Source organism: Oncorhynchus keta, chromosome 28 (genome assembly GCF_023373465.1).
Source record: "Oncorhynchus keta strain PuntledgeMale-10-30-2019 chromosome 28, Oket_V2, whole genome shotgun sequence".
NCBI classification, from domain to species: domain Eukaryota; kingdom Metazoa; phylum Chordata; class Actinopteri; order Salmoniformes; family Salmonidae; genus Oncorhynchus; species Oncorhynchus keta.
In genome coordinates, this window is record NC_068448.1 from 18,206,249 (window position 1) to 18,225,407 (window position 19,159).

The 19,159-nt window shown below is 41.9% G+C and overlaps 1 protein-coding gene across 4 annotated transcripts in view; it reads left to right on the plus strand.

Moving 5' to 3' along the window:
• vwa5b1 (von Willebrand factor A domain containing 5B1) overlaps positions 1 to 19,159 on the plus strand; it is a 59,064-nt gene that overhangs the window by 28,731 nt on the left and 11,174 nt on the right. For 3 of the 4 annotated variants that reach the window (XM_052485068.1, XM_052485065.1, XM_052485067.1), the window contains 8 exons: positions 3,891 to 4,098; positions 8,422 to 8,624; positions 11,406 to 11,673; positions 11,937 to 12,245; positions 12,474 to 12,611; positions 12,834 to 12,956; positions 14,682 to 14,753; positions 15,058 to 15,133. In XM_052485068.1, the coding sequence (XP_052341028.1) occupies positions 3,891 to 4,098; positions 8,422 to 8,624; positions 11,406 to 11,673; positions 11,937 to 12,245; positions 12,474 to 12,611; positions 12,834 to 12,956; positions 14,682 to 14,753; positions 15,058 to 15,133 (1,397 nt within the window). The remainder of the gene's footprint in view (positions 1 to 3,890; positions 4,099 to 8,421; positions 8,625 to 11,405; positions 11,674 to 11,936; positions 12,246 to 12,473; positions 12,612 to 12,833; positions 12,957 to 14,681; positions 14,754 to 15,057; positions 15,134 to 19,159) is intronic. The other variant, XM_052485066.1, reaches the window with a different exon arrangement.

Here is a 19,159-nt window from a genome sequence, read left to right on the forward strand (position 1 = left end):
TTTTATCTGTATTGTAGGCATGCCTACATTATTTTAGCCATGCCTTGGACGTGTGTAAAACCCGCTCCATGATGTAGGCTACGTGTTTCCATGCCCATCATGAAACAAGAGATGAGAACCTCAGTGTTTGTTTTTCGTTTAATGTTTTTAAAACCAAAGCTCTTTGTCGACTACCCTTACCCTAGACCTACTATAAAGGCTGGTTCAACAGCAATGCATCCTGTCTTTTTTATGATGGGGATTTCATGATATTATTTATTTATTTATTTATTTATTGTTGAAAAACAAACATATTGCTTATTTTTTGTTGAACTTGATCAAACCAAACTTATTAGAATGATTCACTGTCCTAGTTTTATGTTGAGAATGTTGCTGGCATGTATGCAATGCAGCTTCTGGAGGTGTGACTACAATCTGTAAGATGGTTCCAATATGTACACTAAACAAAAATAGAAATGCAACATGTAAAATGTTTCATGACCTGAAATATACGATCCCAGAAATGTGCACTAAAAGCTTATTTCTCTCATATTTTGTGCACACATTTGTTTACATCCCTGTTAATGAGCATTTCTCCTTTGCCAAGATAATCCATCCATTTTACAGGTGTGGCATATCAAGAAGCTGATTAAACAGCATGGTCATTATAGAGGTGCACCTTGTGCTGGGGACAATGAAATACAACTCTAAAATGTGCAATTTGTCACACAACACAATGCCAAAGATGTCTCAAGTTTTGAGGGAACGTGCAATTGGCATGCTGACTGCAGGAATATCCACCAGAGCTGTTGCCAGATAATTGAAGGCTCATTTCTCTTCCATAAGCTGCCTCCAACGTCGTTTTAGAGAATTTGGCAGTACGTCCAACCGGCCTCCCAACCACCTCACAACCGCAGACCACGTGTAACCATGCCAGCCCAGGACCTTCACATCCGTCTTCTTCACCTGCGGGAGTCCAGCGACCCTGGCAGCTGATGATACTGGGTTTTCTCAACCACAAAATGTATGCAAAAATGGTCAGAAACCGTCTCAGGGAAGCTCATCTGCGTGCTCGTCGTCCTCACCAGAATCTTGACCTGACTGCAGTATCGTAACCGACTTCAGTGGGCAAATGCTCGCCTTCGATGGCCGCTTGCACCCTGGAGAAGTGTGCTTTTCACGGATGAATCCCGGTTTCAACAGTACGGGTCAGATGGCAGATAGCGAGCGTGTATGGTGTTGTGTGGGTGAGTGGTTAGCTGATTTCACCGCCCCATGGTGGCGGTGGGGTTATGGTATGGGCAGACATAAGCTACGGACAACAAATACACACAGATACTGTGACGAGATCCTGAGACCCATTGTCGTGCCATTCATCTTCCGCCATCACCTCATATTTCAGCATGACAATGTATGGCCCCATGTCAAAAGGATCTGTACACAATTCCTGGAAGCTGAAAATGTCCCAGTTCTTCCATGGCCTGCATACTCACCAGACATGTCACCCATTGAGCATGTTTGGGATGCTCTGAATTGACGTGTACGACAGCGCGTTCCAGTTCCTGCCAATATCCAGCAACTTCACACGGCCATATTGAAGAGGAGTGGGACAACATTCCACAAGGCACAATCAATAGCCTCATCAACTCTGTGTGAAGGAGATGTGTTGCACTGCATGAGGAAAATGGAGGTCATACCAGATACTGACTGGTTTCCTGATCCCATGCCCCTACCCTTTTTAAAAGTTATATGTGACCAACAGATGCGTATCTGTATTCTCAGTCATGTGAAATCCATTGATTAGGGCCTAATGAATTCATTTCAACATGACCTGTAACTCTGGAATTTTTGGAATTTTGAATTTTTCCGGGAGCGTAATCATCGACTGACACAAATTAGCATAACGCAACGGACATAAATATTCCTAGAAAATATTCCTATTCATGAAAATCACAAGTGAAATATATTGAGACACAGCTTAGCCTTTTGTTAATCACCCTGTCATCTCAGATTTTCAAAATATGCTTTACAGCCAAAGCTAGACAAGCATTCGTGTAAGTTTATCGATAGCCTAGCATAGCATTTTGTCCAGCTAGCAGCAGGTAACTTGGTCACGGAAATCAGAAAAGCAATCAAATTAAATGGTTTACCTTTTTGACAAGCTTCGGATGTTTTCAGTTAGATAGCCAATGTTCATTTTTTCCAGAAATATTATTTTTGTAGGCGAAATAGCTCCGTTTGTTCTTCACGTTTGGCTGAGAAATCGACCGGAAATTGCAGTCAGGAAAACGCCGAAAAATATTCCAGATTACGGGTATTCTTCAACATAAATGTATAAAACTACGTTACAATGCTGTAAACACCTTGGAGAATATGGAGAAAAAGTAATCTGGTTGAAATTATTTATTTCAGCTTTTATTTCTTTCATCACATTCCCAGTGGGTCAGAAGTTTACATACACCCAATTCCTTTTTGGTACTGTTACTTTTAAATTGTTTAACTTGGGTCAAAAGTTTCAGGTAGCCTTCCACAAACTTCCCACAATAAGTTGGGTGAATTTTGGCCCATTCCTCCTGACAGAGCTGGTGTAACTGAGTCAGGTTTGTAGGCCTCCTTGCTCACACACACTTTGTCAGTTATGCCCACAAATTTTCTATATGAATGAGGTCAGGGCTTTGTAATGGCCACTGCAATACCTTGACTTTGTTGTCCTTAAGCCATTTTGCCACAACTTTGGAAGTATGCTTGGGGTCATTGTCCATTTGGAAGACCCATTTCTGACTAAGCTTTAACTTCCTGATGTCTTGAGACGTTGCTTCAATATATCCACATAATTTTCCTTACCTCATGATGCCATCTATTTTGTGAAGTGCACCAGTCCCTTCTGCAGCAAAGCACCCCACAACATGATGCTGCCACCCCAGTGCTTCACGGTTGGGATGGTGTTCTTCGGCTTGCAAGCCTCCCCCTTTTTCCTCCAAACATAACCATGGTAATTATGGCCAAACAGTTCTATTTTTGTTTAATCAGACCAGATGACATTTCTCCAAAAAGTATGATCTTTGTCCCCATGTGCAGTTACAAACCGTAGTCTGGCTTTTTTATGGCGGTTTTGGAGCAGTGGCTTCTTCCTTGCTGAGTGGCCTTTCAGGTTATGTCGATATAAGGACCAATTTTACTGTGGATATAAATACTTTTGTACCTGTTTCCTCCTGCATCTTCACAAGGTCCTTTGCTGTTGTTCTGGGATGATTTTCACTTTTCGCACCAAAGTACGTTCATCTCTAGGAGACAGAACATGTCTCCTTCCTGAGCGGTATGACGGCTGCGTGGTCCCATGGTGAACCAAACTTGTGGAGGTTTACAATTATTTTTCTGAGGTCTTGGTTTATTTCTTTTGATTTTCCCGTGATGTCAAGTTTAAGGTAGGCCTTGAAATACATCCACAGGTACACCTCCAATTGACTCAAATGATGTCAATTAGCCTATCAGTAGCTTCTAAAGCCATGACATCATATTCTAGAATTTTCCAAGCTGTTTATAGGCACAGTCAACTTAGTGTATGTAAACGTCTGAACCACTGGAATTGTGATACAGTGAATTGTAAGTGAAATAATCTGTCTGTAAACAATTGTTGGAAAATTACTTGTGTCATGCACAAAGTAGATGTCCTAACCGACTTGCCAAAACTATAGTTTGTAAACAAGAAATTTGGAAAGTGGTTGAAAAATGAGTTTTAATGACCCCAACCTAAGTGTATGTATACTTCCGACAACTGTATATCCTCTTTGAAAATACGTTGAAAAACAATATCTTGAAATTAATGTCTCTATCAGCAACTGTCAATTACTGTCTCTCAAGTGGTGTAGATATACAGGACTCACACATTTCCCATTCAACTCTTCCACCAGGATAAGAGGAAGCACTACAGTATGATGCGTTCCAATGACTCAGCCAGCTCTGTGTTCTACCACTCTCAAGAGGAGGACCCAGGGACGACTACAGGCTTCTCTGACTGTCAGGGAACCCACAGGGACATACACTCCAGCCCTCTGTTTGACTCCTACCAAGACTCCATGTCAGAGAGCAGCCCTGGCCCCACAAAGCATAACGACATGGGTAAGAATCCAGAGGTTTGATCATCTCTGCATTTCCACTGGTTTAAATGCCGTCCAATGCACACAGTAACGATCACTCAGTCAGACATCAAATCAAATCTAATTTTATTGGTCACATACACATGGTTAGCAGATATTAATGCGAGTGTATAGAAATGCTTGTGCTTCTAGTTCTGACAGTGAATATCTAACAAGTAATCTAACAAATTCACAATGACTACCTTATACACACAAATGTAAAGGAATGAATAAGAATATGTACATGTAAATATATGGATGAGCGATGTCCGTGTGGCATAGGCAGATGCAGTCGATGGTATAGAATACAGTATATACATATGAGATGAGTAATGTAGGATATTTATACATTATCAAAGTGGTGTTATTTAAAGTGACTAGTGATATCTTTATTAAATCCATGTATTAAATTCATTAAAGTGGCTAGAGATTTGAGTCTGTATGTTTGCAGCAGCCACTCTATGTTAGTGATGGCTGTTTAACAGTCTGAAGGCCTTGACATAGAAGCTGTTTTTCAGTCTCTCGGTCCCAGCTTTGATGCACCTGTACTGACCTCACCTTCTGGATGATAGCGGGCTGAATATGCAGTGGCTCAGGTGGTTGTTGTCCTTGATTATATTTTTGACCTTCCTGTGACATCAGGTGCTGTAGTTGTCCTGGAGGGCAGGTAGTTTGCCCCCAGTGATGCGTTGTGCAGACCGCACTACCCTGGAGAGCCTTGCAGTTGTGGGCAGAGCTGTTGCTGAAATGGGTGGTGATACAGGATGCTCTCGATTGTGCATCTGTAAAATTTTGGGAGTACAGGAGCGGGCTGAGAATGCACCCTAGTGGGGCCCCAGTGTTAAGGATCAGCTCAGTAGAGATGTTGTTTCCTACCCTCACCACCTGGTGGAGGCCCGTCAGAAAGTCCAGGACCCCGTTGCACAGGGCGGGGTCGAAACCCAGGGTCTCGAGCTTAATGACGAGTTTGGAGGGTACTATTGTGTTAAATTCTGAGCTGTAGTTGATGAACAGCATTCTCACATAGGTATTCCTCTTGTACAGATGGGTTAGGGCAGTGTGCAGTGTGATGGCGATTGTGTCATCTGTGGACCTTTTGGGGCGGTAAGCAAATTGTAGTGGGTCTAGGGTGTCCGGTAGGGTGGAGGTGATATGATCCTTGACTAGTCTCTCAAAGCACTTCATGATGACAGAAGTGAGTGCTACGGTGTCAATAGTCATTTAGTTCAGTTACCTTAGCTTTCTTGGGAACAGGAACAATGGTGGCCATCTTAAATCATGTGGGCGCAGCAGACTGGGATAGGGATTGATTGAATATGTTCGTAAACACACCAGCCAGCTGGTTTGCGCATGCTCTGAGGACACGGCTAGGGATGCCATCTTGGCCAACAGCCTCGCGAGGGTTAACACGTTTAAATGTTTTACTCACGTTGGCCACGGTGAAGGAGAGCCCACAGGCTTTGGAGTGGGTCGTGTCAGTGGCACTGTATTATCCTCAAAGCGAACAAAGAATTTGTTTAATTTGTCTGGGAGCAAGACGTTTAGATTTTATTTTTGTAATCCATGATTGGCTGTAGACCCTGCCACATAGGTCTCGTGTTTGAGCCATTGAATTACGACTCTAATTTGTCTCTATACTGACGCTTTGCTTGTTTGAATGCCTTGCGGAGGGAATAGCTATACTGTTTGTATTTGGTAATGTTTCCAGTTGCCATGCCATGATTAAAAGCGGTGGTTTGCGCTTTCAGTATTGCGCAAATGCTGCCATCAATCCACGGTTTCTGGTGAGGGAAGGTTTGAATAGTCACAGTGGGTAAAACATCACCGATGCACTTGTAAATTAACTCGCTCACCAAGTTAGTGTATATACAGTGCCTTGCGAAAGTATTCGGTCCCCTTGAACTTTGCAACCTTTTGCCACATTTCAGGCTTCAAAGATATAAAACTGTATTTTTTTGTGAAGAATCAACAACAAGTGGGACACAATCATGAAGTGGAACGACATTTATTGGATATTTCAAACTTTTTTAACAAATCAAAAACTGAAAAATTGGGCGTGCAAAATTATTCATCCCCTTTACATTCAGTGCAGCTGTCACGCCCTGGTCGTAATATATTGTGTTTGTCTTCATTTATTTGGTCAGGCCAGGGTGTGACATGGGTTTATTGTGGTGTGTTTTGTCTTGGGGTTTTGTGGGGTGTTGGGTGTGTGGCTTAGTGGGGTTATCTAGCAAAGTCTATGGCTGTCTGGAGTGGTTCTCAATCAGAGGCAGGTGTGTATCATTGTCTCTGATTGGGAAACATATTTAGGCAGCCATATTCTTTGAGTGTTTTGTGGGTGACGTTAAAAAGCACAGAGAGCATCATGAAGAACAAGGAACACACCAGGCAGGTCCGAGATACTGTTGTGAAGAAGTTTAAAGCCGGATTTGGATACAAAAAGATTTCCCAAGCTTTAAACATCCCAAGGAGCACTGTGCAAGCGATAATATTGAAATGGAAGGCGTATCAGACCACTGCAAATCCACCAAGACCTGGCCGTCCCTCTAAACTTTCAGCTCATACAAGGAGAAGACTGATCAGAGATGCAGCCCAGAGGCCCATGATCACTCTGGATGAACTGCAGAGATCTACAGCTGAGGTGGGAGACTCTGTCCATAGGACAACAATCAGTCGTATATTGCACAAATCTGGCCTTTATGGAAGAGTGGCAAGAAGAAAGCCATTTCTTAAAGATATCCATAAAGTGTTTAAAGTTTGCCACAAGCCACCTGGGAGACACACCAAACATGTGGAAGAAGGTGCTCTGGTCAGATGAAACCAAAATTGAACTTTTTGGCAACAATGCAAAACGTTATGTTTGGCGTAAAAGCAACACAACTCATCACCCTGAACCTACCATCCCCACTGTCAAACATGGTGGTGGCAGCATCATGGTTTGGGCCTGCTTTTCTTCAGCAGGGACAGGGAAGATGGTTAAAATTGATGGGAAGATGGATGGAGCCAAATACAGGACCATTCTGGAAGAAAACCTGATGGAGTCTGCAAAAGACCTGAGACTGGGACGGAGATTTGTCTTCCAACAAGACAATGATCCAAAACATAAAGCAAAATCTACAATGGAATGGTTCAAAAATAAACATATCCAGGTGTTAGAAGGGCCAAGTCAAAGTCCAGACCTGAATCCAATCGAGAATCTGTGGAAAGAACTGAAAACTGCTGTTCACAAATGCTCTCCATCCAACCTCACTGAGCTCGAGCTGTTTTGCAAGGAGGAATGGGAAAACATTTCAGTCTCTCGATGTGCAAAACTGATAGAGACATACCCCAAGTGACTTACAGCTGTAATCGCAGCAAAAGGTGGCGCTACAAAGTATTAACTTAAGGGGGCTGAATAATTTTGCACGCCCAATTTTTCAGTTTTTGATTTGTTAAAAAAGTTTGCAATATCCAATAAATGTCATTCCACTTCATGATTGTGTCCCACTTGTTGTTGATTCTTCACAAAAAAATACAGTTTTATATCTTTGTTTGAAGCCTGAAATGTGGCAAAAGGTCGCAAAGTTCAAGGGGGCCGAATACTTTCGCACGGCACTGTACATCAATGTTGTTGTCTGAGGCTACCTGGAACATATCCCAGTCCACACGTGATCGAAGCAATCTTGAAGCGTGGAATCCAATTGGTCAGACCAGCGTTGGATAGACCTGAGCACGGGCGTTTCCTGTTTTAGTTTCTGTCTATAGGCGGGGAGCAACAAAATGGAGTCATGGTCAGAATTGCCAAAGGGAGGGCAGGGGAGGGCTTTGTATGCGTCGCGGAATTTAGAGTAGTAATGGTCGAGAATGCTACCAGCCCGTGTCGCGCATTCGATATGCTGATAGAATTTATGAAGCCTTGTTCTTAGATTATCTTCATTAAAATTCCCAGCTACAATAAATGCAACCTCAGGATGTATGGTTTACAGTTTACATAGTCCAGAGTCCAGTGAAGTTCTTTCAGGGCCGTTGAGGTATCTGCTATACACGGCTGTGACTATAATCGAAGAGAATTCTCTTGGAAGATAATGTGGTCGGCATTTGATTGTAAGGAATTCTAGGTCAGGTGAACAAAACAGTCATGTTGTTATGATCACACCATGAGTCGTTAATCATAAGGCATACACATTTACATTTACATTTAAGTCATTTAGCAGATGCTCTTATCCAGAGCGACTTACCCTGCCATTTTTCTTACCTGAGAGACATGATCACTCAGTCATGTTCATTTGTGCGCAAAACTGATTGTAATCTTTTCACAAACCCATAGGAATGGACAGTAAAACATCACCTAGAAGACGTGGGTATAGCACCAACCAGATAGTGGACTACAACCCCAACATGAAGAAGACCTACACTCCCAGTGACCCCAGCTCTGTAGAGGGGAAGCACCCGCTGAGGAGAGCTAAGGTCCAGGAGCTGAATGGACAGACCAGCCCTGACTATGGAGCACAGTGGAAGACTGAATGCCAGGTGAGTGCAGAGTCTGTAATCTTGTTGCACTGGCAACAGATCTGGCTCTCGACTCTGGAGACTGGCGTTCGATCCCTGTGTCCACTGTTCCTACTGTGTCTCTCTCTTCTTCGTCAATCTCCCACTCTACTTTTAATTTGAAGAACAATGACTATGAGGGGAATTTTTCTAGAAAATAAAAACATGTATAGGATACGTTAGAAACCAGACTTAATTTGTTTCACGGTTCAATCTTCAAATGGAATCCTTTAAGGACAGTTCAATTTATTATTAATTCTTAACCACACAAAAGCCATTTGAGAACATTACAGAATACGTAAGACATTGGAGCAAAAATAATATGCTTTCATAGGGAAAGTAAGAACGAGGTTGGTTTTTATAGGTTGATATTTCTGCATCAGGTGTTTTGGTTGTGCATGTACACAGATATTAAAATCTCAACTCTCTTTCGCTATGCCTGGCAGCAAAACAACCCAAGCAGTCAATGTTGATATTACAGTGGCATTGGAGAAGTACAAAAGGGCTGGGAGCTGGGAGAAAGCTATCTGACCTTGGGATGAGTTGGAGTGTAATCAAGAGTACAAAAGAAGAAGGTGCCCTCATCACTAATGAGGGCCACAATAATTTCACGATTGACAATATACGGTCTGAAAGTTGCCCGAAGAATATTGGCATAATCAAGACAAGGCTCACCTGTCTCTCAATGGTACCTGTCCTTGTACAAATTATTTACTTGTCACGACTTCCTGCGAAGTCGGCTCCTCTCCTTGTTTGGGCTGCATTCGGCGGTCGACGTCACCGACTTTCTAGCCATCGCCGCTCCATTTTTCATGTATCCATTTGTTTTGTCTTGTTCCCTGCACACCTGGTTTTCATTCCCCAATCAATCTACATGTATTTATTCCTCTGTTCCCCATCATGTCTTTGTCTAAGATTGTTTGTGTGTATTGTTGACGCTCCAGACTGGCTTGTTTTTTCCATGTTATTTTTCACTATGATGTTTATTGTTAAACATAATTATTGTGACTGTTTTGCACTTTTGCCTAACTAAAGTGTGCGCCTGTTCACAAATCTCTACTCTCCTGCACCTGACTTCGCTACTAGTACGCACACATCTGACATTACTTGGGAATTGACATTGATCTGGAAACTGTGATAGTTACCAGTGATTTGGTACTGAGTGCTGAGATTATTGATCTGCTTATTAAAACAAACAGGTTTTATTGTACCAGTTAAAAGTTTGGACACAACTACTCATTCAAGGGATTTTCTTTATTTTTACTATTTTCTCAATCGTAGAATAATAGTGAAGACATCAAAACTATGAAATAACACGTAATCATGTACAGTAGTAACCAAAAAAGTGTTAAACAAATCAAATATAATTTATATTTGAGATTCTTCAAAGTAGCCACCATTTACCTTGATGACAGCTTTGCACACTCTTGGCATTCTCTCAACCAGTTTCATGAGGAATGCTTTTCTAACAGTCTTGAAGGAGTTCCCACATACGCTGAACACTTGTTGGCTGCTTTTCCTTCACTTTGTGGGCCAACCCATCCCAAACTATCTAAATTGGGTTGAAGTTGGGTGATTGTGGAGGCCAGGCCATCTGACGCAACGCTCCTTCACTCTCCATCCTGGAGGTGTGTTTTGGGTCATTGTCCTGTTGAAAAACAAATGATAGTACCACTAAGCTCAAACCAGATGGTGATGGCGTATCGCTGTAGAATTCTGTGGTAGCCATCCTGGTTAAGTGTGCCTTGAATTCTAAATAAATCACTGACTATGTTACCAGCAAAGCACCTCTACACCATCACATCAAAATCGAAAATTTGGACTCATCAGACCAAAGGACAGATTTCCACTGGTCTAATGTCCATTGCTCATGTTTCTTGGCCCAAGCAAGTCTCTTCTTCTTATTGGTGTCCATAAGTAGTGGATTCTTTTCAGCGATTTGACCATAAAGGCCTGATTCACGCAGTCTCCTCTGAATAGCTGATGTTGAGATGTGTCTTACTTGAACTCTGGGAAGCTTTTATTTGGGCTGCAATTTCTGAGTCTGGTAACTCTATTGAACTTATCCACTGCGGCATAGGTAACTCTGGTTCTTCCTTTCCTGTGCCAGTTCTCATGAGAGCTGGTTTCATCATAGCGCATGATAATTTTTGCGACTGCACTTGAAGAAACTCTCAAAGTTCTTGACATTTTCCTGATTGACTGATCTTCATGTCTTAAAGTAATGATGGAATGTCATTTCTCTGTGCTCATTTGAGCTGTTCTTGCCATAATATGGACTTGGCCTTTTACCAAATAGGGCTATCTTCTGTATACCACCCCTACCTTGTCACAAATCAACTGATTGGCTCAAACACATTAAGAAGGAAATAACTTCCACAAATGAACTTTTATTATATTATGAACTTTTAACAGGGCACAATTGAAATGCATTCCACGTGACTACCTCATGAAGCTGGTTGAGAGAATGCCAAGAGTGTGCAATGCTGTCAAGGCAAAGGGTGGCTTGTTTAACACTTTTTTGGTTACTACATGATTCCATATGTGTTATTTTATAGTTTTGATATCTTCACTATTATTCTACAATGAAGAAAATAGTAAAAAATAAAGAAAAACCCTTGAATGAGTAGTGTGCCAAACTTTGACTGGTACTCTATGACAAAACATTTGATACAAATTGACATCGACTCATTTAAATTGTAGTGCAAGTAATATAACAGATATTCAGAATGTATCTGGCGTTTTTTGGCTAATGCCTGACAGCCACAGCTGGTGAGCTTGTGTGCCACATCTGCCACGGCCATCAGGGAGTGCCCTACCAATGGGGCTTCGCACAGGTCCTCCCCCCAGCAGGAGGGGGCTCCCCAGGAGGCGGCGCCAGAGCAGGCCCACTCCCCCGGCTCCAAGCTGCAGGCCAGAGCCACCAGGAGCCGGGCTTATACAGAGCACACCTTAGGAGGAGCCAGGAGCACCGTTGGGGAGGACTGCTCGTCCTCCACTGACCCCTCTGTCAGCAGCTTCGGAGACGCAGGTAGGTCCACAACCACAGCCCTCCTACTCACCCTAAAGATCGTGGTAGACACATACATTCCCTCAAACATGAATATTCTCTTCAAGTAAAGTAGTTTTAATTATGGATAGTTTTAATGATGGGTATTAATGATGGGTAATTATCTGATAAGCACAGTAAATTAAATTCAGCCCGTCACTGCATTTGACTAGTAGTGACCTAATATATTCAACAACTAATATCCAGACAAACAGCCTAACTACTCCTTATTGTTGTGTTACCAGACTGCTACCCTAATCAGCTGTGTGAGATCATAACCCCCCAGGAGTCTCCAGCCACCCCAGACCTGATCTCAGCCCCTCAGGACATGGACTTGGGGAAGGGGTTTTGTAAGGTTGTGGTGTCTGGCCTGCTCTGTGGGAAGCCAGTCAAGTGGGAGGTGACCTTTGACATAGAGCCATACCTGAAGGGCAGAGAGCGGGAAGAGAAGGTTCACGAGGAACTCTGGAATGAAACGTTCCATCACCTGGCTGGACGTTCCATCATTCAGGACTTTGAGCACATGGTAGATCAGGAGTGTGAGATTGAGCATGGTATGTAAGACATGGGTAATATCTCAATGTTCAGATCATATCTTTTGTAGTTGATTGGTGTCTTTATCATCTTGTTTTGGTAATAGTTTGCTGTATCAAATAGTGACAACTTTGTGCTAATGATGAGGATTTCAGGTGAGAAATCGGATTGCGGATTTCTCCAAATATTTATTTTATGGAATTTATGAAAATCATGAGATGATGAAGTGACAACATGTGATTTCTCAGGTTCTGGCAGAAGATACCGGTTATATGCCATTCACACCAGCAAGGCCTGTAACATTCTCAGCAAATACACTGCCTTTGTGCCCGTTGATCTGGACACTAATGAATATCTACAGACCTATATCGACTACGTCAACCCAGGTGAGACACTCCTGTTCATGGTATGCATACATGCACATTGTACGGCATTGACTTTTTATATATTTTTTGACCCATTGTCATGACACTTCTTCTGACCTTTATTAAAGATAACGTAACTTTGTCCTTTAATAGCACAAAGGGGTAGAGTTCTAAGACCATACTAGCACTATTGGTTAGGAAATCAATGATGTCTGTGTTGAAAGCTGCTGTTGGGTGTTTCAGGTAAAGGTCGGAAAAAGGGCTCTCACTCTGGGAACAGGAAGAACCGGGATTACTCCATCGGACTGGGACGCTCCCAGTCTGGCTGCATGTCAGAGGATGCTGAGGTCGGACACCTGCCCACCAGTAAGATCTTCACCATACTACATACTAATCAACATTTGTATGTGAGAGGAAGAATGTTTGAAAATGTGTGACATCAAATCAAATTTCATTAGTCGCATGCGCCAAATACAACAGGAGAACCTTACGAGCCCCTAACCAACAATGCAGTTAAAAAAATAGGGATAAGAATAAGAAATAAAAGTAACAAGTAATTAAAGAGCAGCAGTAAAATAACAATTGCGAGACTATATACAGGGGGGTACCGGTACAGAGTCAATGTGCAGGACACCGGTTAGTTGAGGTAATATTACACATGTAGGTAGAGTTATTGAAGTGACTATGCATAGATGACAACAACAGAGAGTAGCAGCGGTGTAAAGGAGGGGGGAGCAATGCAAATAGTCTGGGTAGCCATTTGATTAGGTGTTCAGGAGTCTTATGGCTTGGGGGTAGATGCAGTTATTGATGAAGTCAATGACTGAGGTGGTGTACTCCTCAATGCCATTGGAGGAATCCCGGAACATATTCCAGTCTGTGATAGCAAAAGAGTCCTGTGGCTTAGCATCTGCTTTATCTGACCACTTTTTTATTGATCTAGTCATTAGATCAATTTTTGCTTGTGAGCAGGAATCAGGAGGATAGAATTATGGTCAGATTTGCCTAATGGAGGACGAGGGAGAGCTTTGTATGTGTCTCTGTGTGTAGAGTAAAGGTTGTCCAGAGTTGTTTTCCTCTGGTTGCACATTTGACATGCTGATAGAAATTCTGTAAATGGATTTAAGTTTCCCTGCATTAAAGTCCCCGGCTACTAGGAGCACCGCCTCTGGGTGAGCGTTTTCTTGTTTGCTTATGGCGGAATACAGCTCATTCAATGCTGTCTTAGTGCCAACCTCTGACTGTGGTGGTATGTAAACAGCTACAAAAAATACAGATGAAAACTCTCTAGGTAGATCGTGTGGTCTACAGTTTATCATGAGATACTCTACCTCAGGCAAGCAATAGCTTGCACTAGCTGTTATTTACAAAAATACATAGTCTGCCCTTGTCTTACCAGACGCCGCTGTTCTATCCTGCTGGCACAACGTATAACCAGCCAGCTGTATGTTGATATTGTCTTTGTTCAGCCACGACTCCGTGAGCATAAGATATTACAGTTTTGAATGTCCTGTTGGTAGTTTAATTTTGCGCGTAGGACATCGATTTTATTACCCAAAAATTGCACGTTTGCTAGCAGAATGGAAGGAAGTGAGGGTTTATTCGATTGCCTACGGATTCTCAGAAGGCAGCCCGCCCTCTGGCCCCTTTTTCTCCGCCTCCTCTTCACGCAAATCACAGGGATCTGGGCCTGTTCCCGAGAAAGCCGTGTATTGTTTACGTCGGGCTTGTCAGACTCTTTAAAGGAAAAAAAAGGATTCTGCCAGTCCGTGGTGAGTAATCGGAATCCTGATGTCCAGAAGTTATTTTCAGTCATAAGAGACGGTAGCGGCAACATTATGTACAAAATAAGTTACAAAATAAGTTACAAAAAAACACAATCGGTTGGGGACGGGTAAAACGTCTGCCTTTTTCTCCATCGACATTTTAACAAGTGATAGTTTGAAGAGGTCATCTGCCTGCCAAACAGACAGATCTGACAGGTTTTAATATCCAGATGCTTTTCATGTTTTACACATATAGTATACTGTTCATGTTGTCCAGAGTGATACTTTTCAAATGGCATTGACCTATCTTTTTGGTGGGTTTTAGGTTTGGAAGATGGGGCCTCTCCATGTAGCACCCCCTCATCCTCTACCTGGGACAGATGCAGCTTTACAGATGGTGAGTTTTTATCTGTCCTGTTTTGCTTTCAAGGTTAAATGACTGGCTTCCAAATCGAGCAACTGAGAAAAACGCATTTGTTTTCTTATGGTCTACATTGATAAGATGTCATCAACACACACACATATACACAGCTGCTAGATTGTGTGTGTCCTCTGTTGTGGCTGCCAGGCCTCTATAGGTGTCTTTTATCTGTGATCTCTGTGGCGGTGTTGTGTGGAGTGGAGTCTTGAGCTCAGGGGAGAGAGAAAATAGCTAAATGGAAAACTAGCGTGACCCGTCTCTCTCTCTCTCTCTGTCTCAGCCTCTCTCTCAGCCTCTCAGAGGAGCCCGTCGGTGACCTCAGACCAGAAGTCGGTGGAGAGCCTCTTCTCAGCCAAGTGGGTGATGGAGAGGGCCAGGCTGGAGACTGTCAGGGACAATTGTACACAATCTCCCAACCTTAACACACACACACACACACTCTATGTGTGGTTACAGTAGGCTAACGTGTGTCAATGGTTTTAGGAACGGTAGTAACATCAGGCATGATTTAGGGTACCAACTGCCTAGCCAATTGTAGCTCAATCTTGGGTGCAATGATCACGTTCCCGCACTGACTGACTGTGTGGAGGCTCATTGATTTAACGTTACGTTGCCTACATGCTACACTAGTTATAAATTATATAGCTGTCGGCTATATTAGCCCCGACATACCGTTCTTTGTGCAGCTTCAAATGACGCACAAAGTGAGAAATTGTTGCGCCTCCGTCTGTAATTTTCTTCCCGCATGTTTTGAAAGTTGCAATCTGTTTTTTGTTGATACAGCGTCGTCTTTATAACCAAAATAATAATTTGGGGTATCATCTTTCCAAGGGCTCCATCTGAATTCACCCGCCAATGTTCCTCTGCACTGCCATGCACAACTGATTCTCAGCTGGCACAATTTGATTGGCTGATGCCGATTCAAACTGTAATCCGTTAAATGAAGAGCTGCACACTTTTTTTTTTGGGGGGGTTGTTATCAAGTCAGGTCGAGTCAAAAGGCTCAAGTTCAAGTCAAGTCACGAGTCATTGGTGCCAAAGTCGAGTTGCAAGTCATCATATTTCTGACTCGAGTTCACACCTCTGCTACTTAGGGACCTACTAGATCTTATTTTCCCTTCCTGTTACTATACAGTCAGCTCCAACATTATTGGGACAGTGACACATCTTTGGTTGTTTTGGCTCTGTACTCCAGCACTTTGGATTTGAAATGATACAATGATTATGAGGTTAAAGTACAGACTGTCAGTTTTAATTTGAAGGTATTTTCATCCATATCGGGTGAACCGTTTCGACATTACAGCCCTTTTTGTACATACAGTTGAAGTCGAAAGTTTACATACACCTTAGACAAATACATTTAAACTCAGTTTTTCACAATGCCTGACATTTAATCCTAGTAAAAATTCCCTGTTTTAGGTCAGTTAGGGTCACCACTTTATTATTTTAAGAATGTGCACCAGTCCCTCCTGCAGCAAAGCACCCCCACAACATGATGCTGCCACCCTGTGCTTCACGGTTGGGTAGCCTAGTGGTTAGAGCGTTGGACTAGTAACCGAAAGGTTGCAAGTTCGAAACCCTCAGCTGACAAGGTACAAATCGGTCATTCTGCCCCTGAACAGGCAGTTAACCCACTGTTCCTTGGCCTTCATTGAAAATAAGAATTTGTTCTTAACTGACTTGCCTAGTAAAATTAAAAAAGGTGTTCTTTAGCTTGCAAGCCTACCCCTTTTTCCTCCAAATGGTCATTATGGCTAAACAGTTCTATTTTTGTTTCATCAGACCAGAAGACATTTCTCCAAAAAGTATGATCTTTGTCCCCATGTGCAGTTGCAAACTGTAGTCTGGCTTTTTTATGGCGGTTTTGGAGCAGTGACTTCTTCCTTGCTGAGCGGCCTTTCAGGTTATGTCGATATAGGACTCGTTTTACTGTGGATATAGATTATTTTGTACCTGTTTCCTCCAGCATCTTCACAAGGTCCTTTGCTGCTGTTCTGGGATTGATTTGCCCTTTTCGCACCAAAGTATGTTCATCTCTAGGAGACAGAAGGCGTCTCCTTCCTGAGCGGTATGAAGGCTGCGTGGTCCCATGGTGTTTATACTTGCGTACTATTGTTTGTGCAGATGAATTGAGAAATTTTCAATTTGGAAATTGCTCCCAAGGAGGAACCAGACTTGTGGAGGTCTAGAATTTTTTTTCTGAAGTATTGGCTGATTTCTTTAGATTTTCCCATGATGTCAAGCAATGAGGCACTGAGTTTGAAGGTATGCCCTGAAATACATCCACAGGTACACCTAATAGACTCAAATGATGTAAATTAGCCTATCAGAAGCTTCTAAAGCCATGACATCAATTTCTGGAATTTTCCAAGCTGTTTAAAGGCAGTCAACTTAGTGTATGTAAACTTCTGACCCACTGGAATTGTGATAGTGAATTGTAAGTGAAATAATCTGTCTGTAAACAATTGTTGGAAAAATTACTTGTCATGCACAAAGTAGATGTCCTAACCGACTTGCCAAAACTATAGTTTGTTTACAAGAAATTTGTGGAGTTTTTCAAAAATGAGTTTTAATGACTCCAACCTAAGTGTATGTAAACTTCCGACTTTCTCTGTAGTCCCCCCATTTTAGTGGACCAAATGTATTGGAACAATTTCACTTATATGTGTATTAAAGCAGTCAAAGGTTTAGTATTGTCACAATCGTTTGAAGCATACTCGGACCAACATGCAGCCTCATCTGGGTTCCACATCTTTATTTAGTGAAACACAAAACAATAAAGAAGGAACAAACGAAATTAACAACGAACCGTGACTACAGCGGTGCTACTTGCACTAACTCCAAACAATATTCCATAAAACACAGGTGGAAAAAATGCGTCTTAAATATGATCCCCAATTAGAGACAACGATAACCAGCTGCCTCTAATTGGGAACCATATCAAGCACACCAACCTAGAAATATGAAAACTAGAATACCCACATAGAAATAATAAACTAGAATACAACATAGACATACATATACTAAATCTCTCCCGAGTCACGCCCTGACCTACTATACCATAGAGAAACAATGGTTCTCTATGGTCAGGGCATGACAAGTATTTGGTCCAATATTCCTAGCACAAAATGGTTACATCAAGCTTGTGAATCTACAAACTTGTTGGATGCATTTTCTGTTTGTTTTGGTTGTGTTTCAGATTATTTTGTGCCCGAAATGAATGGTAGAAAATGTATTGTATCATTTTGGAGTTACTTTCATTGTAAATTGCAATATAATATGTTTCTAAATACTTCTACATTAATGTGAATGCTACTATGATTACAGATAATCCTGAATGAATCGTGAATAATGAAGAATGTTACAGATGCACAAATACCTCCCTAAACTGCCCTGTTATTGTGGTGAGATGTAACGTTCTCACTCGATTCATTCAGAATTATCTGTAATCATGGTCGCATCCACATTAATATAGAAATGTTTAGAAACATATTCTAATCTTATTTACCGTAAAAGTGACTCCAAAATACACAATACATTATTTATCATTCATTTCTACTGGGCACAAAATAATCTGAAACACAACTAAAACAAACAAAAAATAGATCCAACAAGTCACAGCTTGATGATGCTAGGAATATGGGACCAAATAATACACTTTTGACTTCTTTAATACACATGTGAATTTGTTCCAATACTTTTGGACACCTAAAATGGGGGGATTATGCACCCATTATGAATGAAATACCCTCAAATTAAATCTGACAATCTGCACTTTAACCTCATAGTCATTGTTCAAAGTGCTGGAGTACAGAGCCAAAACAACCAAAAATTGGTCGCAGTCCCAATACTTTTGGAGCTCACTGTATATTCTGGAGAGGGTACATGATAGGTTTAGTGACCACAGTTTATTGTTTTTTTTTTTTATAACAGAGGGTTTTGTGATGCAATCTCCACAGCAGGAATAAAGTAATCCATATGATGCATCTTATGTTAGAACAGCTAGTAAAACATCTAAATCTCAAAAAGTGACTTTTGAGCTACACATCAATTTTAAATACTCTTAGATGAAGCACGAAAATGCTTAATATAGGTACCATTGACTTGAATTGGATTTACGCCACAAAGATTGAGGATGATGTCACCAAGGGGAAGCATGTACAGGGGAAAAAAGGATGTGGCCCAGAATTGACCCCTGAGGGACATCAAATCAAAATCAAATCAAATATATTTATATAGCCCTTCGTACATCAGCTGATATCTCAAAGTCCTGTACAGAAACCCAGCCTAAAACCCCAAACAGCAAGCAATGCAGGTGTTGAAGCACATTGGCTAGGAAAAACTCCCTAGAAAGGCCAAAACCTAGGAAGAAACCAAGAGTG